Raw genomic sequence first — 10026 nt, 5'->3', positions numbered from 1 at the left:
TTACGAAGAGGAGAACATTAAAGAGCAGCTGTAGATCCCATGTTTGAACACACCTTAGAAACCAAAACCTTCTTTGTGCCATCTTTTGCATGTGGACTTTTTAGTAAAATGTTACAGAAATTATTTTGAGGAGTTTGGGACTGCTTTGCTTTCCCCTCTTCAGAATTATATGCATTTGAGACCCTGATAAACAGTATTTTACTCTTTCAGAAACTCACTCATTAGTAAACAGCATGTTTTTTTTATTCAGGATGAGAGCAAAAAAGCATCCTGTGTTATCAACAAGAATTCACAGGGGTGGCACCTGCAGCAGCAGCGGGAGTTACAGGGTGACTCATCTTCCCCAAGGATTAACCTGGAGCTGTGCTGTGGCTCTGCTTCCCACTCCAAGTGCCTGAGCACAGCAATGCTAATTATTCCAGCTTTGTTAACTGTTTCTCCCGCTCCCAGCCAGAAGTTAAGCTCAGCTTACATCAGCTGCCACCTTGACAAACACAGAGTATATTGCTTTGGTGATGCAGAGGAAAACCTGCCCAGCAGACAGGCAGAAAAACAACAGCACATGGGCATCTCCTGCCAGTGACAAAGGCACAGCGTGTCGAGGCACAGGTACCCAGGCCTAAATCACCTGTAAATACAGAGCTGATTGGAGCAGAAAGGGCATAAGAAACTACTTATGGAGTTATGCTGGCCAGTGGGAGAAGGGCACTTACATCAGTGATCTTGGCATTTCAGTTCCACTGCCTCGTCCCAGATTTTATGGATGTCAGACTCAATGCTGGTGGCAGCCTGACGAGTCTTAGTCTTCCCTACGCTGTCTCCATCTCTTCTCTTATTAATCCGTTCTACAGGGGTACAAAACAGGAAGTTTAACAGCTTGGGTTATGTGAGCTGAGGCCCAGCTGCTTTGAGGTTGAAGTGTAAGCCCTTATTGACACAACAACCACTCCAGGTCTGCACAGAGCAGCACCAACAGGTAAAGCACCAGTGCAGTGCCTTCTGTTAAACACCACTTGTCCCTGCTGCTAGTTACAGACGTGTCATTTCCTAGAGAAATATGGTTGTAGATCTGGATAAAATGCAGCACTTTGGTTTTTAAAACATATTTTTAGGAGAAACAGATGTAGAGCCTTTTCAGTGCTTTAAAGCAGTGCAACTCTATGCAGACACAGCCTCATAACAATGGCAGCCCATCAGTGACCACAAGCACGTTGTATCCATAACTACGGCATGTTTGTGCCATTCCTGGGTGGCAGAAAGTCAGAAAGTTTCACTAACAACTGTTTCTCATCAATGGGGACTGGTTTAGAGAACACAAACCTGATTTTCAGGAGCCCCCAGGACACTATTCCACTTCCCTTGCAGGGCTACAGACCCATTTTGTAGAAGGAATAATCCCAAATGTTGGATCACCTCTACCACAACTAGCTTTCTCTTCTGTTTGAAAACAAGTTTTGGATTAGAGGTGTTCCATCCAGGACAATATGGATAAAGTTTATTTAAGATCACAACCTGCTTGTACTCCTTCTGAGAGGCTTTCAACTTCAGATATTGCGATTGTCCACATTCACAAACATTACATACAAGTTCTGTAACACACTCAGTAAAACAAAAAGGTTCCTCAGCAAACCCACTTTGCTAACACTGCCACAAGCTACAATACACAGGGAACTCAGTGCTGCAAACATGGGCTGACCCCGTGCTCGCCCCTCCCAGTCTCCCTACTCCATCACACCTAGGAGGCCCTGCAGGATGTTTATGGGCAGGGGGAAGACGATGGTGGAATTCTTCTCGGCAGCGATGGTGGTCAGGGTCTGCAGGTAGCGCAGCTGGAGAGCAGCAGGAGACTCCGCGATCACCATGGATGCCTCCTTCAGCGCCCTGGACGCATTCATCTCCCCCTCAGCCGCGATCACCTGCGGAAGCAAACGGGCCAGACTGAGCTCAGTCCTCAAACTGAACTCCAAACAGGAGGAACAGGGAATGCACAGGCTGTGCATTCAGGGTACCACCCTGCTCAGTGACCTGCCCTGGGCACGTGCTTCCACCAGTCACAAGCTGCTCCTGTTTGCTCTCCAGGCCCCAGTGCCTGGTATCCTCCCATCCAGAATGCAGGATCACAAAAGCTGGCATCAGGTCTTGAGAATGCAATGCAAGTATTTATTCTATCTTCAAAAGCTTTTGGGCTTCTTCCAGCACTGCCTCTCAAAACCAGAGGCACTCCCCACAAATAACTGAAATTACTTTCTCCCTCAAGCTGTACTTTTCTGTATCTACAAGGGCTTGAGAGGGAATGGTGTCTTTCTTATTTGGGAAAAACCAAATCCAGCCCCCAGGCTGATGTCATTACCTTGGCTCTTGCTTCCCGAGCAGCCTCTGCTTCTGCAGCCATGGCTCTCTGCAGCTGGACAGGTAACTTCACATCCTTGATCTCCACACGTTCCACCTTAATGCCCCAATCATCTGTTGCCTCATCAAGTGTGACCTACAGAAGGCAGGACAGGTAAGTGAAGCCACACACCTGCCTCAAACTAGTGCCCAAATATGAAGAATGACCAATAAACCAAATGAATTCTCTTCAAATTCTCAGACCTTCAGGGCTTTAGTATTTGTAGTATGATGTGACAGCTAAAAGAGCACAACTGTTTTAAAGTAACAAAAACTCCCAGAGCTTGATTAATGAATTGAAGGAGTTCTGTGGCACAGTTTCCTTCCACAGTGAAGGACAGACACAAGGATCCAGGGAAGCCATCCTCTCCTGTATCCCTTGTTTCCACGTGCTAGCCCCACTGGCCCTAGGTGCTTTAGTCCCTCATTCTTATTTTACATTCTTAGTGTGCCCACCCAAGAGATCTTGTTAAGGCTTTGCCTACAGCTCCAAATCACAACTGATCACTTAGAGATAAAATAAATCCCCACCTTTAAGTGATCCATGGGACTGCTGCTCTACCTGCTGTGTGATGGATTGCTCCAAGATGCTCCTACCTGCATGCTGCGGGCAATTTCCTCACGGTCAGAGAGGATCTCAGAGAGGCTTTTGGTGCCCAGGACGTTCCTCAGGGTGGTCTGTGCCAGGAGCCGGGTGGCTGAGTCGGCGTTGGTGACATTTGCCACAGCCAGGGTGGCGTTCTGCACCCTGTAATAAACCACTCCATCCACGTTGATTGTCACCGAGTCCTTGGTCAGGATCTGAAAAGCAGTGGGGAAAGTACAGATTCACCTGCCCTGTCCCTTCCCAAACTACCTCTTTTAGCAGGCTTTTCATAACACAAAGGTAAAGAATGAGTAGCATGCACAGAAATCATGTTGAACAAATAAAAATTGATTTCTGCCTCTACGTAAGGAACACAAACAAACCTGAATCCATAAGCGTAATTTAATCAAGTCAAAAGAAAAACTGGATTACTGATGGCCTCACTAATGGTACATCAGCAGCTGCAAGCACATTCTGCCTGCCAGTGATTTGGTTTCTCCCAATTACCCTTTAGAGTGTACCAGGACAGCTGCCATTTGTCTCAATCTACAACTAACCATGAGCAACAAGCCCACAACAGATCTGACAGGAAACAGATGCAGCACACAGGGAGCATCTCTGTGTCTCAAAATGCCCCTGATACATGAGTGATACAGTTACAACCATCAGGATACAATTGTTCAGTAACTTATTTTTAGAGGGACGCTTGGGTTTTATTCTTTTGTTATCCATTGTGTTGGCAGCACTGAGTTCAGCTGGCTTAATGCTCTGGACACATTCTGCTACAAAGTTAGGATGTCCAAGGAAAATCAGACTAGAAATCAAAGTAATTTTTTTGTTCTCTAGGACCTGCCATCAGTGGCAGCACCTTCATCATGTTCCTGTGCAGGGCAGGGCACAGGAGCCACGTGCACACCAACCCAACAAAGGGAGCTGACCACTCATTCCCCCAGTTCCTATAAATAGCATTCGATGTATATTCCAATTTCATCCCATTACTTGAGCCATTTTATACATGTAGATAAACTGGCACAGGACAGATCCCTGCTGTGCCTGGAAATCTTCCAGATTTCACAGATGCAATTAGGGAATGTTGTATGAAGCCCAGCAGCCTTCGTTCCAAACCCCTCCCATTCCAGCTCTCAGGCAGTATTCAATTATCTCATTTGGTCCTCAGAGCATCATCTGTTTTCTTTCAGTGCTCTTCCCTTACTGGATGACATTTCTAAGGGATATATGTATTCTTCACAATACACTGCACCTGCACAGGGAATCTGTATTCAAACTGCACATTACCCAATACTGAGAGGGGAGAAGGTAAAGCAAAGTGCACAAAATTCTGCAAGGACTTTAGCAGGTGCAAGGGCAAATGCAAACTCACCTCCTGAGGAGGGATATCAAAAGAGATGGTTCTCATATCAACTTTGATGAAGCTGTCTGTGCAAGGCAGGACAAAAAACAAACCTGTGCCAAAAAATCCATTCAAGAAGATGTGAAAATGGGTCATTAGAGCAGACAAAACTTGTTACTGCAATAAGCTGAAATCCAACTGTTGTGGCTGTGCAGCTCTTTGTAAGGAACTCAGCAGCACAGCACTTGTTAGTGGCTTCCAAACCAAGGTAAGATTTTCAAAAATGCATGCTAAGAAATTTCAATTTATCTGGGTATCACTTACTTAGAGATTATTAACATTTGGAAATAGAACAGCCCCAAAACTATTAACAACTACTTTTAAAAATATTCCCCACATAGTTACTTGTGGGGCCTAATTCTGGCAAGCACCAATCTCCTGCCTTCTGTTCTGGTGGCTCACTGAGATTCTTCAGCTTTCCAGCAATGTGGAACATTGCAAAGCCTGGGTGAAAATGAAGGAAGAAGCCATTGCCCCTTTCTGTCACTCTGAGCAGCAGGAGCAACAGCAGAAAATAACATTCTTCCAGGTCTCAGAGTTTCTAACAACTTGTCAAAACTATCAAATACTCTACTAGCTTCTGTTACTTTTGAAGGATATTGAGGCTTTCAGACTCATTGGGTTTAGCTGATACATCAAACTTTTTTCAAATAACCCATCTGATGCCATTATTCCTCCCTTTACATTTAGTGCTTTTGATTCTGCCTGCAGATCATACATTAACAAAGGAGAGCTGGGTAGAATTAAGTTTCCTGCCTTCTCAATCCAGAGTACAAATCAGAACTTTATAAGCTGGAAGAGACCCACGAGGCTCATAAATTCCTGTTGCAACACATCCTCTTCCTGTAAGAGTTAACTGTAACTTGTCCCCAAGTTACAGAATTCTTGAGAAATCCAGTTGCCACTTTACTGCAATGTCTCTACACCATGATTGTTTTGCTGATGACTAATTGAACAAATTGCTGTCCAGGACATACCTGGTCCCTTTGCTCCCCCTTTCAGGATGCGTCCAAGGCGGAAGATGATGGCTCGCTCGTATTCCTTGATAATCTGGAACAGATTGTTGGATGTCATGCACATGATGGATTCCACATTATGTACACACCAGGCTAGGACAGTCTTGAGTCTCAAATTTAATACATATTTCTCTACTGGCTGCTTTTGAGAATTTTAGCTAAAACTTTATTGTCAAAAAGCAAAGAGCAAAAGGAAAAAATCAGGACAATAGCCCACAAGAAATATTCCTCAGACTCTCAACAGGATGGCACCTGGGCAGGTTCAGGCACCAACAGAGCCATGAGGAATATCCTGGCAACAACACAACAAAGTGCAGCATTTGTGACCCAGCAGGGATTTTTCCAGCTCCAATTCTGATGCCACATCAGCCAAGCCAGGAGGAAATACTCCTCCTGTCTGGAAACTGCAAACATCAACCTCAGAGTGATCACAGACAACACTGTGTCTTCAAATGTGTCATGTGCAGCCACATCCATGTACATAATTACAGATTTCTATTTACATACTTCATATTTACATGAGTGATATACAAGGAGATACCTTAAAAAAAATCAGTCCTCTAAGAGTAGTTATGGGTTCTTGCAATTATTCTGATCCTTCAAATGAGCTTATTTACTAATGACAGGTGGGCAGATGTAGTGAAGACACCAATGCAGGAATTATTTTGACCAAATATTATAATACCACTTTTATTTTTGGTTTGAATGCACTGCAGTGCTGGGGTCTACTATAGCTCAAGAAAGAACAGAGCTAGATTAATTTGTGTTTATTTTCTCAATAAATCCAATTGAGAACAATAATAGCCACTGTGCATTGCTGAAAGTTTTAATCCACCTTAGCAGTGAACAATTTTACCTTTATGCACATCCATACTGATATAGGAAATGTAATAACAGTGAAAAGAATTGAGGCCATCACCAGGATCCATCCACAAAAACCAAGGCCAGAGTCGACCTCATCTACAAAAGAGCAGAAATTGTCACTTTTTAAAACCAAGAGTGCCTATTAAAGTGCCTAAATTGGATATTTATGTTAAATGTTCCTAGAAATAAGTCACTGTTAGCACTACTCCTCTGGCCAAATGCATTAGGTTTAGATCAGAAGTCAAATTAAAAGGCAAATTCTGCTTTGATTTTCATCAGTCTCTAAGTTGTACAAGACAGCTGAGGCAGAATGCTGTCCAAGCAGCATTTATGCAGAAGTGTACCTACACTGAAGTTTCAATTCCCAAATGCCTTTCTCTCCCCCAAGTTCTTCCAGCAGAGTGACTCACAGGCAGCAGTGGAAATCGTGTGCCTTTGCTTTCTGACAAGTCAGAGGAACCTCATGTAAGGGGTAGAGCACAAATGCCCCCCAGCCTGCCACCTCTGGGACAGCATTGCTGGAACCTGGGCTCTGCTCCAGCTGTCATGGGTGCACATCTAAGGAAACCACAATTCTCACACCCGTTGGATCTGGGAAGTTGGATAAAATGAGGTGCAAGATTAGCTGGACATGAAATAAAACCTCCATAAAGAATTTCTTGGCCAGAAACTCCTCATGCCTTATTCCTCCGTCAGTGGAAGACACCTGAAGGTAACTCTGGGATCAAATAACGAGCTGGTGGTTTCAAAAGCTCCCCAGCTAAAGCCATGCCAAAATGTGGCCTGGGAGGCATTCACAGAGCTACAGGAAGTTTCTTATCCTGCCAGCTGAGACTCCTAACGGGCTGCCAGGAGCCTGCTGCCAAGCAGGGATGTCCCTGGGTGTCCCAGCACTGACAAACATCACCCTCCTACTCTGGAGATTTGGAATTTCATGTAGAAGTCACACCTCAAATGATGTGCAAATTTCAAGATTGAGCAAAGAGGATGCTTTATTTAGCACCAATGTGTCGTTCTTCACAATACAAGAAGGGAGAGAGATGCTGTCTTGTGGAAAACTCTGTGAGGTACAAGAAACATGCCTGGCATTTGTGGGATGAGCTAGTTCTGCAGCTCCTGGAGGTGATCCCCAACCCTGCCCCACCGGCTGAAAACAAAGGCTTGACCCTGCCCTAAGTGCTGGCTGACAGTATCCCTAAACTGCCACTGGAATTTTCTCTGAGCTAAAAGGCAGGCAAGCCCCCACCTTGGGTTTATAGCCTGCTGTGGTGGGCAAGTCTAAGCAGGCTATTAAAAAAATGCAAATATTCTTGAGCAACTTTTTGAGAAATAAACCACAAAGAGAAGGACTATTGAAAAAATAAAAACAAAAACTTAATTGAATCAGCCTTCAATGCCTTTAAGGCTGACTGGAACAGTTACCATTACTTTAGCAAGAAATTATCACTTGGACCATCAACCTGTATTAAGAATTTATAATACACACTTAGTGCTGGAGGCTAAGATGGAAGGGGAAAGTTCTCATTACAGCTTGAGGTGTGGCACACGGTTCATTTGTGATTTATTTCCTTCTGCAAAGACTCCACAATCCAAATAAGCACACCACTGTCAAACAGCAAAAATGTGCCCTGATGAAAACAAAACGCCAATTTCAAAGTGAGTTATGTGTCTTCACAGATGCTTCACAGAGCATTTCAGATGGGAAAACCCCAAAATTTTGACATCCAATAACCAAAACTACGTCTAATGCCACTTACTCCATATTTTATTGTGATCACATGAGAGCTGCAGGAGAAACCACCTCAGCAGCGTGTTCAGTGCTCAGTGCTCTTGCAGAGACAAGATTGACACCAGTGTGATCACAGTGAGGTATTAATAACTAACATAGTTACACATGAAATGCAGATCCTCTCCAAAGATACCAGAGCCAGGATGTGCCACTGGGCACCAGGGCCAAAGAGATCCACAGTTATTTATACAACAACTCAAATTACCCAGCCAAAGGCTTCGTACACAAAGCTTTCTTATAAATACATTTCCTTCTCTGGCTGCAAACAAGAAAAGCATAGAATAAATCAGGACTTTTCTGTTGCCTGTTTCTGAACAATGGAAGTAACAGGAAAACATTCCAGCTTCCAGTGAGTGAAATTGCCAGTTGTGCTACCTCAGTGCATCATCTCCAAAATGTCCTGACCCACGTCACACACTTACGCCTCCTAACTGGAAGGACAAAACCCACATCAATAACGATACCAGGAAGTAAAAATTCAGTACAATTCATTGCCCCACCTGAGGACTTCTACCACTTCCTCCAGTCACACCTAGACAGGATTTGGCTGTGCTGAAAAGCCACAGTAGTGTCAAAAAACAATCTCTAAGTTCTCCTTGTTCTCCTTTACTGGTGCAGCGTCCCAGAGATTACTTCTGTTGACTCTGTCATCATTTCCTTAGTTTCCCCCTTAGTGACCCGAGGCAGCTCCTGGTGATGCTCCGGCACTGAGCGGTGTGAGGACCTGCCGGGAATCACCACCTGCAGCCACGGTACCCGAAGGGGCAGCGGGGTCAGTGCCCCGTTATCCGAGGCTGGGAGCTCCGCAGCCCCCGTTAGCCAGGGCTGGGGGCTCAGCATCCCCCGTTACCCGAGGCTGGGGGCTCAGCATCCCCCGTTATCCGTGGCTGCGGGCTCAGCATCCCCCGTTATCAGTGGCTGGGGGCTCCGCACGCCCCGTTAGCCGGGGCTGGGGGCTCAGCATGCCCCGATAACCGGGTAACCGGTTCAGCAGCCCCCGTTAGCCGGGGCTGGGGTCGCTCCGGGGCCGCCGGTGACCCCTGGGCAGCCGGGGCTCAGAGAAGCGGAGGCTGCCCGGGAAGCGAAGCACTCTTCGCTCCTCCCGCGGGCTTAACTTCGGTGAAGCATCTCCAAACTTTCCTCCTCGACTAAATGAAGCAGTAATGAAAACGGAAACCAAAAAGAGGAGAGAGAGAGACACGAAGGCGCCCCGCGAGGAGCGGCCGCTGCGGGGCCGTTTGGGGACAGCTCCTGCCCGCTCCCCCTGCGGCCGTTACCTGTAGGCCGCCGGGGCTTGGCCGCGTACCCCGCTTCCTCGTCTGACATGGTCCCCGAGTTCCCTCAGAGCCGCCTCGGCGTCAGTCCCGCGTCCCCTCCGAGCCGCCTGTACGCTGCCCCGCTGTCACCACCGCCACCACCACCGCCGCCTCAGCGCCGCGGTCCCGGCGCGGCTCCCTCAGCGCCGCCTCAGCGCAGCCGCCACGCGCCCGCCCCGCCCCGCCCCGGCCTCGCGCTCCGGGTGGGGCCGCGCGCTCCCGCCCCCCGCCGCCAGGGGGCGCCGCTGCCGCTGAGGGCGTGAGGGAGCGGCCATGGAGCGACCCCCGCCCGCCGCCGCGCCCGGCCCGGGACGGCGCAGGGGAAGCGGCTGGAGGGCAGCCCAGGAGTGCAGGCAGGGCAGGAAGGCAGGGAGGACCGAAGGAGAAGGCAGGGAGGGCCGAAGGAGAAGGCACGGAGGTCCGGAGGGAAAGGCACGGAGTGAGCGGCCGGCCCGGCGGGCAGCGATCGCCTGAGGTGAGTGAGCCCCGGGCATCCCCTCATGAGGGGAGCAGCGAGGAAAGTTCCAGCTGCCCCGGCCTCGTGCGTGGTTTAATGCTCTGTGAGGTTTTATTGCTTTTCTTCCCCACACTCTCTTACTCTCACGTGGAGAGTTGGGATCTTTAATCCCTTGTGGAAGAGGCCAGAGGAACGATTT

General features: G+C 47.5%; 1 protein-coding gene across 1 annotated transcript; it reads right to left on the bottom strand.

The window, feature by feature from the left end:
• Positions 1-233: 233 nt before the first annotated feature.
• On the bottom strand, positions 234-9510 carry STOM (stomatin). The gene is made up of 8 exons (XM_030961377.1): positions 9332-9510; positions 6258-6361; positions 5363-5435; positions 4356-4438; positions 2986-3189; positions 2351-2485; positions 1736-1916; positions 234-845 (listed from the first exon to the last, which is right to left on the bottom strand). Exons 1-8 carry the CDS (start codon positions 9378-9380, stop codon positions 715-717), a joined length of 960 nt encoding a protein of 319 aa, XP_030817237.1. The 5' UTR covers positions 9381-9510; the 3' UTR covers positions 234-714.
• Positions 9511-10026: the final 516 nt, after the last annotated feature.

The sequence above is a fragment of the Camarhynchus parvulus genome, chromosome 17, assembly GCF_901933205.1.
Source record: "Camarhynchus parvulus chromosome 17, STF_HiC, whole genome shotgun sequence".
Lineage (NCBI taxonomy): Eukaryota > Metazoa > Chordata > Aves > Passeriformes > Thraupidae > Camarhynchus > Camarhynchus parvulus.
The sequence above is the reverse complement of the archived record's forward strand: the minus strand, read 5'-3'. Positions and strand labels throughout refer to the sequence as shown.